A 21,165-nucleotide genomic window follows, 5' to 3' on the forward strand; every position below is an offset into this window, starting at 1 on the left:
TTTCCACACCTGTAACGCTATATTTGAGGAGGACGGGAACACATGGAGGTTATGGTGAGGCTATTTTTGGTCTCCGTGAGGAAAAAGTGCTCATGACACATAGAGGGCTTTGGGGATGGCCTGGTTTGGAGTTGGGGGAGGGGACCTAATGGAAAAACCATAAGGCTGCAATCTTTAGGCCATATGGAAGCGTCATCAAGTTTGACCCTGCTGCATGGTTGTGTTGACTCGTTCTCTGTAGGGTTTGGGCCACTGTCAGCACAGAGACGCTGTGTACCCACAGGGAACAACTGAGTCTGACAGGCAGTTTCACCAGCAAGGTTTTATAGCTGCCTTTTGGTTTATGATGCTGTTAGCTGAGCGGTTTTGCAAACAAATAATTATTCTATGTCCAAGACAAATGTCAAGTGAACATTTCTTTTTACTTTTAATAGAACTGTTGTCTCTGTTTATCTTCTATGTCTGTTTTGCGTCGTCATGAGACATTATCCTGAGGACTAATTTTGGTTACAAGAACATGGATTGTGATCTGACTAATCCTACTCTCTCTCTCTCTCTGCCCCTCCCTCAGGCGTGTTCCTCTCTGCCGCCTTCAAGATGAACAGGTTGGGCCTCCACAGGGGGCAGTGTTGAAGGCTGATCCCCAGCCCGCCGAACCCCCAGCCGAGACTCTGCTGAACCCAACACACACGCACAGAAGGTCTGCCACACACACAACCTGAGAGCAGGAGCTACACCCCCACGATACAACCAGCATCTCCTGATAACGGCCGTGTTTACGTGTGTACGAGGGAGCTGTGTGGTGTTCAGTGACGGGGAAAGGAGAGAGGAGAGAAACTGCTGATCCGCCGAGAGGAGAGGAGGGGAGCGAGCGGAGGAGGAGGAGTGTGTGAGGAACGCAGAGGGAGAAACCCAATCCTCTTAGGTAGCAGAGCTGAGAGCTGAGGACGGGCGTGCCTGGGAGCCAGAGAGAGAGGTAGGAGAGTGCAGAGGTAGAGGGAGCCCAGAGACCAGCCCAGGCTGAGTCGGAGCAGCCAGACAGGCAGCGCGTTGTGCATCCAAAGAGGTGGAAAGGCGAGCAGGGCCAAAGCCGGAAGGCGACTCATGGGCTATGGGGGCCACGGTGACCTAGCGTAAATGGCTATCCTTCAGCACAGCTTGGTGCCCGTGTCTGCTGCTCAACCCTCCCCCTCTCTCTCCTCCTGTGTCCCTGCCCGCTGCTGTGCCCCGTTGCTGTTCGTCCCTGGCGCTGCCTTCTGCTCTGCGCCGGCACTGCCCCTGTCGTGCTGCGGCCATGGTGGCCAGCCTATGGAAGCTGGTGCGGGGCGTCAGGCAACTGGAGCTCCATCGCCTCATCCTGGCACTCATTGTCTTCTGCCTTTTCTCTATGGCTTTCCTGGCCTATTACGTCAGCAACAGCCCCAAGATCAAGGAGGCCCCCCCGCTGCCCTTCAGTGACTGTCGGGGGGTGCCAGCGGCTGTGGGAGGTGGGCAGCAGGCGCCCCTCTTCCTGCCTCACTCGGGTCGGCTGCGCCAGGTGAAGGCCATGGACAACTCTCGTACGGACCCAGTGGTGCTGGTGTTTGTAGAGAGCATCTATTCTCAGCTGGGGCAGGAGATCGTAGCCATCCTGGAGTCCAGCCACTTTAGCTACCGCACCGAGATCGCCCCGGGGAAGGGAGACATGCCCACGCTAACGGAGCGCAACCGCGGACGCTACGCCCTGGTCATATACGAGAATTTGCTGAAGTATGTCAACCTGGACGCCTGGAACCGCGACCTGCTGGACAAGTACTGCATGGAGTACAGTGTAGGCATCATCGGTTTCTTCAAGGCCAACGAGAACTCGCTGCTCAGCGCCCAGCTTAAGGGCTTCCCTCTCTTCCTGCACTCACACCTGGGCCTGAGGGATTACCGAATCAACAACAACGCCCCACTGCTCTACATCACCAGACCCAACGAGGTGGAGCAGGGCCCCCTGCCCGGGGACGACTGGACCGTGTTCCAATCCAACCACTCCACCTATGAGCCTGTCCTCCTGGCCAGCACCAAGTCCTCTGATGCCCTGGCCCACCTGGGGCCGCTCAGTGCTATGCACGCCACCGTGGTCCAGGACCTGGGGCTCCACGACGGCATCCAGAGGGTCCTGTTTGGGAACAACCTGTCCTACTGGTTGCACAAGCTGGTGTTTGTGGACGCCATCGCCTACCTGACGGGCAAGCGGCTCTGCCTCTCGCTGGAGCGCCACCTGCTGGTGGACGTGGACGATATCTTCGTGGGCAAGGAGGGCACCCGCATGAAGGTGAACGACGTAGAGGTGGGTTCCCTCTCTCTCTCTTTGTTTCTCTCACACTCTGCCTACTGTAGGTTCACTGTCATTGGTAATTAAAGCTTGTGTAAAGATGTATTATTAATGACGTAAGAAATCAAAGTAGGCGGTTATTCAGCCTGTTACCTTAACAAGTATAGATGTTTCTGTTAAAACAACCTTTGATTTACCACTTAGTTTTCAGGAAAGTGCTTCTTTCCTGCTCCTCTCATCATGGGACACATATTGATTTCCAATGTGATTCTCCGTAAGGTGTGTGACTTGTTTCTAAGGCAAGACCTAATAAAGGCTAACATTTATTAGGATGAATCTCAACAGGATCGGTGTCTTCTGCCATTAGCCTCTTAACTATTTTATCTGGTTGTTAGCCTGCTACTGTGTGTCATTGGCCTGATTTACTTGAGTTCAGTTCACGTTGAGAAAAACACCCCTGGATGACTTTATGCCTTTTCCAGTCTTAACCAAAGCCTTATTTGAAGTGACAAAAACAGATTCGGAAGAGTCTCCAGTTCGTCACAGCTCTCATAATGGCTTTTCTCTACCCTCTATAGCTGTTGAACACACTTAACCCGCGTCAGCAGTTTGCAATGCAGAAAAGTGTTGCCTGGAGGGCCACTCTGACAAATGCATCAAACTAAATGAACACAACTAATGGGAAATATTAGGAGGATTAATTAGGCTTTTGCACTGACAACAGGGATGCAGTTTGGAGAGTGATAGGGGGCGGGACAAGGGAGCGAACTTGTCGCTTCAGCAAGGGCTCCCACAAGTCAATCAGCCAGTTAATGAGCCTGTCATCAATTCAGCCTGACAAGGTTGGAACCAGGCGGTTGCATAAGTAAGGGCATATGGAGGGAGAAAAGTACTGTTGGCACTGCCACAGTGTTTAGTCATCACACCACCGATGAGACGTTTCGGGTTAATTGCTCCTGTGGAAATGATGACTAATAGGCCGTTTGACGTCTCAGGCAGCCGAGGCAGGTACATGCATGCTCTTGAGGCCGTAGCTTAACGGAGAAAACAACATTACATTACAGGTATATGGATTCATTGTGGAGCACAGAATAGAACAGCCAGGCTGGTGTAGTCAGAAGAATGGCCCATTGATTTTTTTTCTCACCTCAATCTTCTAAACAGAAGTGGTCTTCTCTGAAAGGAATTAGCCTGCTTGGTCTCTAGAGCATCAAGTCAATGGAACCACTTACCACTTTCTAATGTGTTAAAGATGCTGAAATGTATTTGATGACTTTTCAAATAACATTTCCACTCGGGCTGGGAATTGCCATGGACCTCACGATACGATATTTTCACAATACTTAAGTGGCAATACGATATGTATTGTGATTCTCACTATTCTACGTGTATTGTGATTCTCACTATTCTACGTGTATTGTGATTCTCACTATTCTACGTGTATTGTGATTCTCACTATTCTACGTGTATTGTGATTCTCACTATTCTACGTGTATTGTAATTCTCACTATTCTACGTGTATTGTGATTCTCACTATTCTACGTGTATTGTGATTCTCACTATTCTATGTGTATTGTGATTCTCATGTGTATTGTGATTCTCACTATTCTACGTGTATTGTGATTCTCACTATTCTACGTGTATTGTGATTCTCACTATTCTACGTGTATTGTGATTCGATACTGGGATGTTATTGTGATTTGATGTTCCAGACATATTGCTCACCATTTGTCTGCTGCAGAGAGACAGCGAGCATGTTTTCATCAGTCATGTAAATAAGTGCTGAAAACATGTTGGCTCACTATTTAAAAAGAAGATGGGAAACAAGCTATAGGATGAAAAATAACAGCGTTTTAGCACAGGTACAGCCGACTAGCGAAAGCCAACGCTGCCTAGCAACAACAACAAAAAATATATTTTGAAAATTGTATATTGATCCGGACAGTTGTCTTGTGCAGCATTAAGATATTGCCATTTTGAAGTTAAATCACCTAAATTCTCTACTAAAGTGGATGTAAAAAGCATGATAAACATGTATTGCTCTTTGGGGACCCTGTTAATCATCTGTAGTTCATTGCAACCAACCATGTTGATCCTATTAACATTTTGAGGTGTCACAGAGGTTGGTTAGAATTTTTCTTCCGCCTGCCCTGACGTGGTGTTAAACATTGTGGTCGTTGCCATGTAGGCTCGACTTTATTTACCGCAGTGTTGTCTAACTACCCCTACCACCTGGCCTCTGGTTGAGCAAAGCGGCTTTAATCACCGCAAGCAGTTGTGAGGCGAGTAACGGGGCACAAACAGGGCATGGCTAATGGACCACTAATCTTGTCTATTATTCTCACTCTGGGTGCAACCTCAGCACTGCACTGACTCTTAAGCACTAAAGCTGATTTACACACACACACACACACACACACCACGCACATACATGCATAACCACGTTCACTTTTCTATGCTATGTTAGACACTGTTGACTCCTGCATCTCAGCTGTATTCTACTTGCTTGGTTGATGGTTGAATTTGGTTGGATGGGTACTCGGTCACCTCAGCATTTCAAACAGGCATTTCTAGATCTCTGTCCTCATGGTAAATGGCAGCTGCTGTTTGCAATTGACCATGTCCTCTTATCCTCCTCCTATTTTTTTTATTTATTTTATTTCACCTTTATTTAACCAGGTAGGCTAGTTGAGAACAAGTTCTCATTTGCAACTGCGACCTGGCCAAGATAAGGCATAGCAGTGTGAACAGACAACACAGAGTTACACATGGAGTAAACAATTAACAAGTCAATAACACAGTAGAAAAAAAGGGGAGTCTATATATACATTGTGTGCAAAAGGCATGAGAAGGTAGGCAAATAATTACAATTATGCAGATTAACACTGGAGTGATAAATGATCAGATGGTTATGTACAGGTAGAGATATTGGTGTGCAAAAGAGCAGAAAAATAAATAAATAAAAACAGTATGGGGATGAGGTAGGTGAAAATGGGTGGGCTATTTACCAATAGACTATGTACAGCTGCAGCGATCGGTTAGCTGCTCAGATAGCAGATGTTTGAAGTTGGTGAGGGAGATAAAAGTCTCCAACTTCAGCGATTTTTGCAATTCGTTCCAATCACAGGCAGCAGAGAACTGGAACGAAAGGCGGCCAAATGAGGTGTTGGCTTTAGGGATGATCAGTGAGATACACCTGCTGGAGCGCGTGCTACGGATGGGTGTTGCCATCGTAACCAGTGAACTGAGATAAGGCGGAGCTTTACCTGGCATGGACTTGTAGATGACCTGGAGCCAGTGGGTCTGGCGACGAATATGTAGCGAGGGCCAGCCGACTAGAGCATACAAGTCGCAGTGGTGGGTGGTATAAGGTGCTTTAGTGACAAAACGGATGGCACTGTGATAAACTGCATCCAGTTTGCTGAGTAGAGTGTTGGAAGCAATTTTGTAGATGACATCGCCGAAGTCGAGGATCGGTAGGATAGTCAGTTTTACTAGGGTAAGTTTGGCGGCGTGAGTGAAGGAGGCTTTGTTGCGGAATAGAAAGCCGACTCTTGATTTGATTTTCGATTGGAGATGTTTGATATGGGTCTGGAAGGAGAGTTTAGAGTCTAGCCAGACACCTAGGTACTTATAGATGTCCACATATTCAAGGTCGGAACCATCCAGGGTGGTGATGCTGGTCAGGCGTGCGGGTGCAGGCAGCGAACGGTTGAAAAGCATGCATTTGGTTTTACTAGCGTTTAAGAGCAGTTGGAGGCCACGGAAGGAGTGCTGTATGGCATTGAAGCTCGTTTGGAGGTTAGATAGCACAGTGTCCAAGGACGGGCCGGAAGTATATAGAATGGTGTCGTCTGCGTAGAGGTGGATCAGGGAATCGCCCGCAGCATGAGAAACATCATTGATATATACAGAGAAAAGAGTCGGCCCGAGAATTGAACCCTGTGGCACCCCCATAGAGACTGCCAGAGGACCGGACAGCATGCCCTCCGATTTGACACACTGAACTCTGTCTGCAAAGTAATTGGTGAACCAGGCAAGGCAGTCATCCGAAAAACCGAGGCTACTGAGTCTGCCAATAAGAATACGGTGATTGACAGAGTCGAAAGCCTTGGCAAGGTCTATGAAGACGGCTGCACAGTACTGTCTTTTATCGATGGCGGTTATGATATCGTTTAGTACCTTGAGCGTGGCTGAGCTACACCCGTGACCGGCTCGGAAACCAGATTGCACAGCGGAGAAGGTACGGTGGGATTCAAGATGGTCAGTGATCTGTTTGTTGACTTGGCTTTCGAAGACCTTAGATAGGCAGGGCAGGATGGATATTGGTCTGTAACAATTTGGGTCCAGGGTGTCGCCCCCTTTGAAGAGGGGGATGACTGCGGCAGCTTTCCAATCCTTGGGGATCTCAGACGATATGAAAGAGAGGTTGAACAGGCTGGTAATAGGGGTTGCGACAATGGCGGCGGATAGTTTCAGGAATAGAGGGTCCAGATTGTCAAGCCCAGCTGATTTGTACGGGTCCAGGTTTTGCAGCTCTTTCAGAACATCTGCTATCTGGATTTGGGTAAAGGAGAACCTGGAGAGGCTTGGGCGAGTAGCTGCGGGGGGAGCTGTTGGCCGAGGTTGGAGTAGCCAGGCGGAAGGCATGGCCAGCCGTTGAGAAATGCTTGTTGAAGTTTTCGATAATCATGGATTTATCGGTGGTGACCGTGTTACCTAGCCTCAGTGCAGTGGGCAGCTGGGAGGAGGTGCTCTTGTTCTCCATGGACTTCACAGTGTCCCAGAACTTTTTGGAGTTGGAGCTACAGGATGCAAACTTCTGCCTGAAGAAGTTGGCTTTAGCTTTCCTGACTGACTGTGTGTATTGGTTCCTGACTTCCCTGAACAGTTGCATATCGCGGGGACTGTTCGATGTTAGTGCAGTCCGCCACAGGATGTTTTTGTGCTGGTCGAGGGCATTCAGGTCTGGAGTGAACCAGGGGCTATATCTGTTCTTAGTTATGCATTTTTTGAACGGAGCATGCTTATCTAAAATGGTGAGGAAGTTACTTTTAAAGAAAGACCAGGCATCCTCAACTGACGGGATGAGGTCAATGTCCTTCCAGGATACCCGGGCCAAGTCGATTAGAAAGGCCTGCTCACAGAAGTGTTTTAGGGAGCGTTTGACAGTGATGAGGGGTGGTCGTTTGACTGCGGCTCCGTAGCGGATACAGGCAATGAGGCAGTGATCGCTGAGATCCTGGTTGAAGACAGCGGAGGTGTATTTGGAGGGCCAGTTGGTCAGGATGACGTCAATGAGGGTGCCCTTGTTTACAGAGTTAGGGTTGTACCTGGTGGGTTCCTTGATGATTTGAGTGAGATTGAGGGCATCTAGCTTAGATTGTAGGACTGCCGGGGTGTTAAGCATATCCCAGTTTAGGTCACCTAACAGAACAAACTCTGAAGCTAGATGGGGGGCGATCAATTCACAAATGGTGTCCAGGGCACAGCTGGGAGCTGAGGGGGGTCGGTAGCAGGCGGCAACAGTGAGAGACTTATTTCTGGAGAGAGTAATTTTCAAAATTAGTAGTTCGAACTGTTTGGGTATGGACCTGGAAAGTATGACATTACTTTGCAGGCTATCTCTGCAGTAGACTGCAACTCCTCCTCCTTTGGCAGTTCTATCTTGACGGAAGATGTTATAGTTGGGTATGGAAATCTCAGAATTTTTGGTGGCCTTCCTGAGCCAGGATTCAGACACGGCAAGGACATCAGGGTTAGCAGAGTGTGCTAGAGCAGTGAGTAAGACAAACTTAGGGAGGAGGCTTCTGATGTTGACATGCATGAAACCAAGGCTTTTTCGATCACAGAAGTCAACAAATGAGGGTGCCTGGGGACATGCAGGGCCTGGGTTTACCTCCACATCACCCGCGGAACAGAGAAGGAGTAGTATGAGGGTGCGGCTGAAGGCTATCAAAACTGGTCGCCTAGGGCGTTGGGGACAGAGAATAAGAGGAGCAGGTTTCTGGGCATGGTAGAATATATTCAGGGCATAATGCGCAAACAGGGGTATGGTGGGGTGCGGGTACAGCGGAGGTAAGCCCAGGCACTGGGTGATGATGAGAGAGGTTGTATCTCTGGACATGCTGGTTGTAATGGGTGAGGTCACCGCATGTGTGGGGGGTGGGACAAAGGAGGTATCAGGGGTATAAAGAGTGGAACTAGGGGCTCCATTGTAAACTAAAACAATGATAACTAACCTGCACAACAGTATACAAGGCATATTGACATTTGAGAGAGACATACAGCGAGGCATACAGTAATCACAGGTGTTGAATTGGGAGAGCTAGCTAAAACAGTAGGTGAGACAACAACAGCTAATCAGCTAGCACAACAACAGCAGGTAGAATGGCGATTGATTAGGCAGAGAGGGTCGGATTAACTACACACAGAGCCTAAGTGCGGCTGGGGCCGACAGATAAAACATAAACAAGCAGAATGGATTACCGTGATTAATGGACAGTCCAGCATGCATCAGCTATGTAGCCAAGTGATCAGTGTCCAAGGGGCAGCGGTGGATGGGGCAGGGAAGCTGGACTGGCGAGTGTTATCCAGGTTAGAAAACTAACAATGACTAAATAGCTTGTAGCCAGTTAGCTGGTTAGCTTCTGGAGGTTCTTGAGTGTGTTCTAAAAATGTAAAGATAATAGCGGTTCCGTATCACATTGGGTGAGGCAGGTTACCGGGAGGTATAAACAAATTAAAAATCGAAAAGGGATAGAAAGTAAATATGGGTTCAGTGAGTGTATGGGACGCGGCGATTCAGACGGTTAGCAGGCCTGTGCTAACAAGCTAACAGTTAGTAGACGGTGCTAAACACGGTAGCAGTTAGCGGACCGGGCTAAACAAGCTAGCAGTTAGCAGGCCGAATTTGCAAGCAAGGAGATAGCAAGGGCTAGAGAGTTAGCCTTTGGGGACGTCGCGATGGGGGTATCTGTTTATTCCTCTTCATGCGGTGACATCGATGGACCGGTCGTGGGTCTGGATATTGTAGCCCAGGAGCTCAAAATGTTCCGTTTGCGATGGGAATCCGGGGATGAAAAATAAATACAAATAAAATAATAAATAGGTCCGTTATGCTCTGGTTAGAGTCGCGTTGTTCGAACTGGCGAGAGCTTTCCGAGCTAAAGGTTAGCTGATGACCGGTTAGCTGAAGACCGCTAGCAATGTTTTGCTGAAGCTGGTAGTTAGTTGGCTAGCTTCAGTTGAGGGGTTCCAGGTCCGAAGTAAATATAAATACTTTAGGAAAAATAGCTACGTTGGGTGAGGCAGGTTGCAGGAGAGTATTTAGAAGAAGTTGAGGTTCAGCAAAAAGTTTTAAAGATATGTGAAGAAAAAAAAAACGAAAACAAACGATATATACAAGGGACACGACACGACAATACGTCCTACTGCTACGCCATCTTGGAACTAGATCAAGTCTAGTTCAGGCCTGGGCCAGGCAGGGGTTCCCAAACCTTTTCACCCTTCCAGCATTTGGGGAACATCCTGCGCACCCCGCTGCACACGAGCGCACGTGCAACATCTATTTCTATGTGCACAAGCAACATCTATTTCTATGTGCACAAGCAACATATATTTCTATGTGCACAAGCAACATATATTTCTATGTGCACAAGCAACATATATTTCTATGTGCACAAGCAACATCTATTTCTATGTGCACAAGCAACATATATTTCTATGTGCACAAGCAACATATATTTCTATGTGCACAAGCAACATATATTTCTATGTGCACAAGCAACATATATTTCTATGTGCACAAGCAACATATATTTCTATGTGCACAAGCAACATATATTTCTATGTGCACAAGCAACATATATTTCTATGTGCACAAGCAACATATATATTTATATGTGCACAAGCACTGTTTTTGACTAACTGTTACCACCCCTCTTGTAGGTGGAGAGAATTTTGCGGGTTTAAAGCTTATTTCCTGCAATTGTACACATTTTGTAATGGATTGCAAAGAAAATATAGCAGTTTTAAAGCAAATTGTCTTGCAATTCTATACATTTTGGCATGTCTAATGTGTAATCAAGTGATATTTGAGTGACAAATAAATTACAACAATATCTAATAAAAAATAATAAAAAAACATGGGTTAGTTGATATGGACATTTCTGACAAATATATAGCTCTCTAAGGTATGCAGTGACTGACAATGTACCACCCAATTTCAAAATTGCACATTGTGCGTTCTGTCAACTTTCAAGAATCTGTTTAAAGCCTGACTGAGTTCCCCCCACAGTTTGGGAACCACTGGTCTAGGGTATGGTCAGTCTATGCCCAGAGGCTTCAGTCAGATCATCACTGCAGGTTAAGGCTTTTAAGCCAACCCGGGCATTCACAATGTCCTTCGATTTGTTTCTAAAGACATGGGGAAATTCAAGGATATTGAGGTCAGTGATCTGTAGGCATTCATTTGATAAGGCAGTCAAAGAGGAAATACAAAGAGCTCTTCTCACCTCCTTGTCGGCTCTCTGTACTTGGCACAGACGGTGAAGATCAGTTGCCATGGTGACTAACCAGAGCCCCTGACCTACCCTTATGCCCCCACCCCTCTGTCTGTCTGCCCTTCTGCCTACCCCAGCCCTCCTTACTCTGACCCCTCTTTACCAGGCTGGCACAAAGGTCTGTGTGTCCCCACAGGACATCACCCAGGCATATGCTCCATACCACACCACCCTGTCCAGTAGCCTCTCTCCTCTCCTTTTTGAAAGACGATCGGTTGTTGTGGTGCAGACAGTTCAGTTACTGATCACCGCTTGTCATCAGACATGAAATATCGCTTGATCTGTCTGTGGGGACACATTTGTCTCTCCATCAGCAAACCTAAGGTCCCAGGCAGCCAATACTGAGACATGGATCATATTGCACAAACACACAGACCGCACAAACACACAGACCGCACAAACACACAGACATTCATCCTAATCGGCAAGAAAAACAAAGTGTGTGCACATGCTCAAGGACATCAGTCCCCTTTAAATAAGTCAGCGATTGTATCTCTTATCAGGTACAGCCGCTATCTCTCTCCCAGAGGTACAGTGCATAGCTCTGGGTTGATTTGTGGAGGCAGAGCAGCTATCTCTTTCCTCATTCTGTGATTTGTATATGGATGCTGCTGTAATCATCTGATATAGCTGATAAAGTGTGAAGGTTTGGGGAATTTGTTGAACAGGACTCCGTGGGTTTGCTTTGGAATCCCATTTCAGTCTGTACAATAACCCCAACATCTGCTCATTCTTTCACACTTGTGGCTACCTAGATATGTTCTGATTTTATTCATGTCGTCCCATGTCTGTTCCATGTCTGTATTCTTCACTTGAATGATGCATCTGCAGTTTATGTCCAAGAGTTATTTCGCCATCTAGTGGTTAAGAAAAAAATAGGTTTGTCAGCAACATTATAGTTTTTAAAGATAATAACTGCAATTGTGACTAATTCCCATTCCTCTGTCATGTCCTCGTTTGCAGGCCTTGCTCAATACTCAAAACAAGCTGCGAACGCTGGTCCCTGATTTCACCTTTAACCTCGGCTTCTCTGGAAAGTTCTACCACACAGGTAAGAGAGCATCTCGAAGTGAAAACACACGTCACTGTAGATTTTGAGTTGGAGAGTGTCATGAAGAAACTCCCTGTACCCCCCCCCCCCCCCCCCAGGCACAGACGAGGAGGACCGGGGAGATGACATGCTGCTAAGACACAGAAAGGAGTTCTGGTGGTTCCCCCACATGTGGAGTCACATGCAGCCCCACCTGTTCCACAACGTCAGCGTGCTGGCTGAACAGATGAGGCTCAACATGCTGTTTGCCCAGGTGATTGGGCTTCCAGTCTGTCGATACCTAACATCATAATCATACGATAGCTCTGTCTAGTAAGATGCATGCTGTAGTTATGGCCGTGTTGATCCAGATGGTGAGTGGTAATTGGATTCCTGTATGCTGGCCGTTGTAGATGTTTCCTTGTTCGCGATTACAATAAACCACGGTAACAAGGCTCCCAGACATTGAGGCTAAAGATGCCCCCAAGGCTGCCTTGTTGATGTAGTGAGTGGCATTGGGAGCCAAGGGGCTGGGCCCAGCGAGCAGACGGTGTCAGTGTGTGTGTGAGGTGAATACTAACCAACACCACGTCCCCTCTCAGTAATCCCTGCTGCCTTACAGATGTCTTTGCTGGCTGACACTGACGGAGAGCATCTCTGAGCGGTCAGGGGAGAGGATCCTTCAAACAGCTCTCCATAGCTTCTCCTTAGGAAGGATACACACTGTCTCAACTGAGCTGAACAAACACCAATCCCTCAAGTGTTCCCAACACTGTGTTTTTCCAGCGAGGGGCACAGTGGCACGGTGCCACCATACATTAAGATTTGGATGAATTTTTGTTGCTCTCTAAAGGATTTAGGCTCCTGCTGAGCTTCCTGACTGTTTCTTATTTAGCAGTGTGGAGTGGTCTGTGGACAGAGCAGGGCAATGTCGCCCTCCAGTGGAGGAGCTGCACATTCTTTTTTTCTGCTGCGTGTTTGTTTTGAAGCAGACGGTGACTCATTCATGGTTCAATAAAATGTCCATTTAATCACGTTTTGTTATTGTAATTTGTTCCTGGTGTCCTTTCCTGTCCCTAGACACTACTAATATCCATCTGTCTCTCACTCTATCTCTACCCCCCCTCTCTTCCTCTCCAGGAGCATGGGATCCCTACAGACATGGGCTATGCTGTGGCCCCCCACCACTCGGGTGTCTACCCTGTCCACAGCCAGCTGTACGAGGCCTGGAAGTCAGTGTGGGGAATCAAGGTGACCAGCACAGAGGAGTACCCCCACCTCAGACCTGCCCGCTACCGCAGGGGCTTCATCCACAGTGGCATCCAGGTCAGTCTACTGTTAGTCATGGCAGTTAATCAGTTTGTTAAGTGATGAACTGTGGTTTAAAGCTCGCCGCCATTGGACTCTGGAGGGATGAATCACGCTTCACCATCCGGCAGTCTGACAGACAAATCTGGGTTTGGTGTATGCCAGGAGAACGCAACCTGCCCAAATGTATAGCTTGTGCCAACTTTAAAGTTTGGTGGAGGAGGAATACTGGTCTGGGGCTGTTTTTCATGGTTCGGGCTAGGCCCCTTAGTTCCAGTGAAGGGGAATCTTAATGCTACATCATACAATGACATTCTAGACGATTCTGTGCTTCCAACTTTGTGATAACAATTAGGGGAAGGCCCTTCTTGTTTCAGCATGACAATGCCCCCGTGGGACCAAATCCATATTAATGCCTATGATTTTGGAATGAGATGTTTGACGAGCAGGTGTCCATATACGTTTGGTCATGTAATGTATCTCAATAATGTCTTTCCAAAAACGTATAATTAAGCAGCTTTTCTGCTTTTTTTTTGCCTCTGCTTGGCCTGTTAGGAAATGAGTGATTTGGGTGTCTGCTAACATTAGCTAACATCTTCTAAACAGCCAGCAGGCCAACTCTTTCAAACCATTTTTTTTTTTTAAATAGACGTTACTGGCGAGATAGTTGTTGCATAGGCTTTATCCAGCTGTGGATTGCTTGGCTTGCTAGCTCGCTTGCATGCAGTGAGCTCATATCAGCGCTGTTGCGGTGAGTGTATAACTGGCAGTCAAATTCCATGTGATGGTTTATTCATGGTAATTAGGCTTCTCCAAGCTTTGATGATGCTGATGGTTATTAGTAGCCTACCAAACGTATTAACTGCCTGGTACTCAGCACTCTATTATCCCTCTAATCACTCTGACATCAATGCAAATGTAATCAAAAATCTAATCAAACAGTTAATGAGAGCTCATGTTGCCCAACATTTCTATAGGCTATGCAATTGTGCGAGAAAATAAAGTGATGGCCTCTACTAAAAAGAGGAGGATCCCATCAGCTTTCTATAGGCTAGGCCTACTATATTTATTTCTCAACTTTCCTAATATTAAGCACATTGTTTATATTTACAACAATAGTATAGCCTACCTGGCTGGCAGTAGAAAATAAACCACGGGGAAAGGCGTCCTCCATTCGCTATTTAACATGTATTTTTTTCACGTTGCCCTGTTTCGATACAGGTGCATGATAATGGTCCATTCTAAATCAAAACAGATTTCCCAAATATGTTATTTAGCATATGTAAAGTAGAGGTCGACCGATTATGATTTTTCAACGCCGATACCGATTATTGGAGTACCAAAAAAAGTCGATACCGATTAATCTGCCTAATTTTTTTTATTATTTGTAATAATGACAATTACAGCAATACTGAATTAACATTTATTTTAACTTAATATAATACATAAATTAAATCAATTTAGCCTCAAATAAATAATGAAACATGTTCAATTTGGTTTAAATAATGCAATAACAAAGTGTTGGAGAAGAAAGTAAAAGTGCAATATGTGCCATGTAAGAAAGCTAACATTTAAGTTCCTTGCTCAGAACATGAGAACATATGAAAGCTGGTGGTTCCTTTTAACATGAGTCTTCAATATTCCCAGGTAAGAAGTTTTAGGTTGTACTTATTATAGGAATTATAGGACTATTTCTCTCTATACCATTTGTATTTCATTAACCTTTGACTATTGGATGTTCATATAGGCACTTTAGTATTGCCAGTGTAACAGTATAGCTTCCGTCCCTCTCCTCGCTCCTACCTGGGCTCGAACCAGGAACACATCGACAGCAGCCACCCTCGAAGCAGTGTTGCCCATGCAGAGCAATGGGAACAACCACTCCAAGTCTCAGAGCGAGTGACGCTATTAGCGCACACCCCGCTAACTAGCTAGCCATTTCACATCGGTTACACAAGCCTAATCTCGGGAGTTGATAGGCTTGAAGTCATAAACAGCGCAATGCTTGACGCACGACGAAGAGCTGCTGGAAAAACACACAAAAGTGCTGTTTGAATGAATGCTTACGAGCCTGCTGCTGCCTACCACCACTCAGTCAGACTGCTCTATCAAATCGTATTTTAACGGGTGGCATCCATAAGTCTCAATATTCCTGTTACATTGCACAACCTTCAATGTTATGTCATAATTACGTAAAATTCTGGCAAATTAGGCGGCCCAAACTGTTGCATATACACTGACTCTGCGTGCAATGAAAGCAAGAGAAGTGACACAATTTCACCTGGTTAATATTGCCTGCTAACCTGGATTTATTTTAGCTACATATGCAGGTTTAAAAATATATACTTCTGTGTATTGATTTTAAGAAAGGCATTGATGTTTATGGTTAGGTACACATTGGAGCAACGATACGCACCGCATCGATTATATGCAACGCAGGAAACGCTAGATAAACTTGTAATATCATCAACCATGTGTAGTTAACTAGTGATTATGATTGATTGTTTTTTTAAAGAAGGTTAATGCTAGCTAGCAATTTACCTTGGCTTACTGCATTCGCGTAACAGGCAGAGTCCTCGTGGGAGTGCCTCTCGGCAGGTGGTTAGAGCGTTGGAAGAGTTAACTGTAAGGTTGCAAGATTGGTCCCCCGAGCTGACAAGGTGAAAATCTGTCGTTCTGCCCCTGAACGAGGCGGTTAACCCACCGTTCCTAGGCTGTCATTGAAAATAAGAATGTGTTCTTAACGGACTTGCCTAGTTAAATAAAGGTTAAAGATGTAAAATAAAAAATAAATTAAAAATCCGCCAAATCGGTATCCAAAAATACCGATTTCCGATTGTTATGAAAACTTGAAATCGGCCCTAATTAATCAGCCATTCCGATTAATCGGTCGACCTCTAATGTAAAGACTAAAGGTTAAACCAAGAATATTCTGATGGGTGACAATATTAGCCTACCACTTGTGAATTATACACTGCTCAAAAAAATAAAGGGAACACTTAAACAACACAATGTAACTCCAAGTCAATCACACTTCTGTGAAATCAAACTGTTTACTTAGGAAGCAACACTGATTGACAATACATTTCAATTGACAATAAATTTCACCTAGGAATAGGATAAGGAGAGCGCGCCATTGTGTCCCCAATGTGTCTGTCTTCACTTGTAGCCTGTGAGAAAGACCCGATGACATGCTGTAGTATGCAGCACTAAGGGAGAAGGGCACAACGGCCACCGGCCGCAAAAGGCATGGATTCTTTTAAGGTGCATTATGGCCACACAAAGGGGATGCTGTCGTGAAATTCTAGGCATTATCCGGTGCTTGTCAAATTGTGAATGATGTAGTGTGTACAGCCTGTGCAAAAAACAAAGCAGAGCTCATCAATCAAATGTATTTATAAAGCCCTTCTTACATCAGCTGATGTCACTAAGTGCTGTACAGAAACCCAGCCTAAAACCCCAAACAGCAAGCAATGCAGGTGTAGAAGCATGGTGGCTCAAGAAAAACTCCCTACAAAGGCCAGAACCTAGGAAGGAACCTAAAGAGGAACCAGGCTATGAGGGGTGGCCAGTCCTCTTCTGGCTGTGCCTGGTGGAGATTTATAACAGAACATGGCCAAGATGTTCAAATGTTCATAGATGACCAGCAGGGTCAAATAATAATCAGTGGTTGTAGAGGGTGCAACAGGTCAGCACATCAGGAGTAAATGTCAGTTGGCTTTTCATTCAGAGTATCTCTGCCGCTCCTGCTGTCTCTAGAGAGTTGAAAACAGCAGGTCTGGGACAGGTAGCACGTTCGGTGAACAGGTCAGGGTTCCATAGCCACAACCAGAACAGTTGAAACTGTAGCTGCAGCACGACCAGGTGGACTGGAGACAGCAAGGAGTCATCAGGCCAGGTAGTCCTGAGGCATGGTCCTAGGGCTCAGGTCCTCAGAGAGAGAGAATGGAATAAAGAAGGAGAGAAAGAGAGAGCATACTTAAATTCACACAGGACACTGGATAAGACAGGAGAAATACTCCAGATATAACAGACTGACCCTAGCCCCCCGACACATAAACTATTGCAGCATTAAATACTGGAGGCTGACGATACCCCCGGATAAGGCCAAACAGGCAGGATATAACCCCACCCACTTTGCCAAAGCACAGCCCCCACACCACTAGAGGGATATCTTCAACCACCAACTTACCATCCTGAGACAAGGCAGAGTATAGCCCACGAAGATCTCTCCCACGGCACAACCCAAGGTGTGGGCGTCAACCCGGACAGGAAGATCACGTCAGTTACTCAACCCATTCAAGTGACGCACCCCTCCTAGGGACGGCATGGAAGAGCACCAGTAAGCCGGTGACTCAGCCCCTGTAATAGGGATAGAGGCAGAGAATCCCAGTGGAGAGAACCGGCTAGGCAGAGACAGCAAGGGCGGTTTGTTGCTCCAGTGCCTTTCTGTTCACCTTCACAATCTGGGCCAGACTACACTCAATCATAGGACCTACTGAAGAGATGAGTATTCAATAAAGACTTAAAGATTGAGACCGAGTCTATCTCTCTCACATGGATAGGCAGATCATTCCATAAAAATTGAGCTCTATAGGAGAAAGCCCTGCCTCCAGTGTTTGCTTAGAAATTCTAGGGACAGTAAGGAGACCTGCGTTTTGTGACCGTAGCGTACGTGTATGTATGTACGGCAGGACCAAATCAGAAAGATGGGTAGGAGCAAGCCCATGTAATGCTTTGTAGGTTAGCAGTAAAACCTTGAAATCAGCCCTTGCCTTGACAGGAAGCCAGTGTAGGGAGGCTAGCACTGGAGTAATATGATCAAATCTTTTGGTTTTGGTCAAGATTCTAGCAGCCGTGTTCTAACTGAAGTTTATTTAGTGCTTTATCCGGGTAGCCAGAAAGTAGAGCATTGCAGTAGTCTAACCTAGAAGTGACAAAAGCATGGATTTTAGAAGTGACAAAAGCTCTTCTGGGAGAAGTGCCTTTCAAGCAACTTATTTTTACAAATCATCATTAGTCACATCATCCAGCCTTAGAATGTATTAAAAATCAGAACATATTGCCCAACATTTGTATCGCAACTAAAGTTACATAAATAACTGTAAATGAAGCATATAGGAGGACCTGTTTCTTTGTTAACCGCTCAACACAGAATAGCTGCATGTGTTCACTCCCTCAAATCATTTGGAGAAAATATTTATATTTTATTCAGCCTTGTTCAATTGAATTCTTCATACTATAAAATAATGCCACGGAATTCTAAGCAAATCTTGTCTGCTAAATTGAACTAGTGTAGCCCACAGCCATTTGGCATAGCCACATCAGGACCTAACATAAGGACAACTCAGAGTATGCTATTGTTTTCTTCTGAAATAGACAACATTTTCTTCATATCATGCTTCTTTAGACCTGTCTACAATACATAATGGATTTATTGTGACGGTGTTGGCTATGTTACATGGATTTATTAAACTTTTTAAAATGTAGAAGTTCCAAAGGTCTGCATCAGTGGCTTGTAGGCTGTGTGGAAGCCAGGAGTGTTTATGTTAGTTACCGGTCAATTACCCTGAGACCGACAGTTATTTGCTTGACAATCACCGGCTGACTAAATTTTCGTGACCGCCCTAGCTCATGTCTCCCCTAATCTCGAGAAGGATCATTCTCCCCACCAGATCACGTACCGGCCTGTCTCGGCCAAAGATAATGTCATTATCCAAGCAAATTTGAGAAAGTTTGAGGTAGGTTTTTAAAAATGTATGCCTTGGCCACAAATACGAGTTTAAGACATCAACAACATTATTATAAGTTGTCTGAATATTAACTTTTAAAAGTGAGATTTTCACTCCACAGTTATTTTGAACTTCAATTGAAGTCAAATGGTCCCTCCATCTCTCATTGACATCAATGACAAAGTGAAAATATGACTTAATCAAGAGTTAGGATTTGCCCCTCAGTGCTTAGTGAGCGCACTCAAGGGCTTATACAAAGGTGCAAAGGCCCTATTCATTATTAAAGTGGCGAGAAGGAAGAGAAAGTTGATTATTTTGATGTATTTTTTACAGTTTCCCCTCTGTCTCTGCAGGTGTTACCTAGACAGACATGTGGCCTCTTCACTCACACTATCTTCTATAACGAGTACCCAGGAGGCTCCAAAGAGCTGGACAAGAGCATCAGGGGAGGAGAGCTGTTCCTCACTGTCCTCCTCAACCCTGTAAGTTCAAGTCCTCTCTGGAGATACTCTGCCTGTCATTGCTGGAGCCTGCTACCCTCTTCAGGCCGCTGCTCTATATGACTGGAAGAATCTTAACTTGGAAAATGGAATTGTAACTTTAATTTTTGTGTAAATCATGCATCGGTGTCAATCTGTGCCACAAGTTGGGATTTAGCCTTGTATGCAGCTAAACAGTGAAAAGTCTCACTTCCCTCCTCTGACCCCCCCCCCCCCCCCTCTCCAGATCAGCATCTTCATGACCCACCTGTCTAACTACGGGAATGACCGACTGGGCCTGTACACCTTTGAGTCCCTGGTGAAGTTTGTTCAGTGTTGGACCAACCTGCGGCTGCAGACCCTGCCCCCCACGCAGCTGGCTGACAAATACTTCCAGATCTTCCCTGAGGAGAGGGACCCCCTCTGGCAGGTTAGGGAACTGCAATTATTATTACAGACATGGTAGTACATCGGTTGTTAGTTACTGTTTCCTATTTTGGATATGTACTGTTTTCTTGAGATTGTTATAATAAAGTTTGGCCTATCAATTTATTTGAGTTTGCAATGAAATGACTTACTGATGAGCTATATGTACTGGTGACCCTAACCTAACCCCTCTATTTGTCCTCAGAACCCATGTCAGGACAAGAGGCATAAAGACATCTGGTCGAAGGAAAAGACCTGTGATAGACTACCCAGGTTCTTGGTCGTAGGCCCACAGAAAACAGGTGAGACCCTGTGGCCGGCCATTCTCCTCCGACGTAACCTCTCTCGCTCTTCGCACACTCTTGGTCAGAATGTGTTGCACGGTGGCATTTGTGGTGGTGAGTTTCAGTCCAACCAAAAGTGTATATTTGTATGTGTTATTTCAGGCACCACAGCCCTGCACTCATTCCTGAGCCTCCACCCTGCCATCACCAGTAGCTTCCCCAGTCCTGTCACCTTTGAGGAGATCCAATTCTTTAGCGGGCCCAACTACGACAACGGCATTGACTGGTAAGACAACATTCTTTAAACACTATAATGAAGCCTGTAGTCACCTCAACATGGCCTCTATGTAGTTCCTTCATGCTTACTTGTAGTTTAGTCTTCCTCCATATTGCTCTCTTATCTAGTCCTCTCATATCAGTGAGAACGTATAACAGTATGGTCTATTTGGTCCTAGGTGGAAAGGGACATGGCACAGAAAGCCATTCAAAGTTATTGGGACTTTTTATGTCATAAGCTCTCCCCTGGCCCTCAGTAAACCAAACTGCTCTCCCCCCTCCTCTCTTCAGGTACATGGACTTCTTCCCCTTCCCATCGAATGTCAGCACAGACTTCATGTTTGAGAAAAGTGCCAACTACTTTGACACGGAGGTAGCCCCTAAGAGAGCGGCGGCCCTGCTGTCCCGGGCCAAGATCCTGGCTGTGCTCATCAACCCAGTGGACCGCGCCTACTCCTGGTACCAGGTGGGTCGATCACACTACACAGATCAGGTTCACCAATGTTCAGGATCAGCTCTAACTACCTCAGCCATAATATGAACCATTATGGTCATGAAATATAAACTGTTCCCAGACCATTTTGACCGTTAAGTGACCACACATGCTGAAGAAACTGCAGGATGTAGAGTCATCTGTTTTTATTTTAGCTTCACCTGTGAGGTTTATTTGCTTGTAGGCTATTATTGTAAATAAGAATTTGTTCTTAACTAACTTGCCTAGTTAAATATTTTTAAAAAATCTCATTATTTGCTTGTAGTTACTT

The 21,165-nt window shown here is 45.8% G+C and overlaps 1 protein-coding gene across 4 annotated transcripts in view; it reads left to right on the forward strand.

Annotated features, from left to right (window-relative positions):
- Nucleotides 1-21,165, forward strand: part of LOC139411371 (bifunctional heparan sulfate N-deacetylase/N-sulfotransferase 2-like) — a 185,814-nt gene that overhangs the window by 162,718 nt on the left and 1,931 nt on the right. For all 4 annotated transcript variants that reach the window (XM_071157654.1, XM_071157663.1, XM_071157672.1 and 1 more), the window contains 9 exons: nucleotides 572-2,317; nucleotides 11,830-11,917; nucleotides 12,016-12,170; nucleotides 13,037-13,222; nucleotides 19,290-19,418; nucleotides 19,663-19,845; nucleotides 20,047-20,143; nucleotides 20,288-20,411; nucleotides 20,693-20,867. In XM_071157654.1, coding sequence (XP_071013755.1) covers nucleotides 1,295-2,317; nucleotides 11,830-11,917; nucleotides 12,016-12,170; nucleotides 13,037-13,222; nucleotides 19,290-19,418; nucleotides 19,663-19,845; nucleotides 20,047-20,143; nucleotides 20,288-20,411; nucleotides 20,693-20,867 — 2,160 coding nt within the window. In that variant the 5' untranslated portion in view covers nucleotides 572-1,294. The remainder of the gene's footprint in view (nucleotides 1-571; nucleotides 2,318-11,829; nucleotides 11,918-12,015; nucleotides 12,171-13,036; nucleotides 13,223-19,289; nucleotides 19,419-19,662; nucleotides 19,846-20,046; nucleotides 20,144-20,287; nucleotides 20,412-20,692; nucleotides 20,868-21,165) is intronic.

Source organism: Oncorhynchus clarkii, chromosome 1, assembly GCF_045791955.1.
Source record: "Oncorhynchus clarkii lewisi isolate Uvic-CL-2024 chromosome 1, UVic_Ocla_1.0, whole genome shotgun sequence".
Taxonomy (NCBI): domain Eukaryota; kingdom Metazoa; phylum Chordata; class Actinopteri; order Salmoniformes; family Salmonidae; genus Oncorhynchus; species Oncorhynchus clarkii.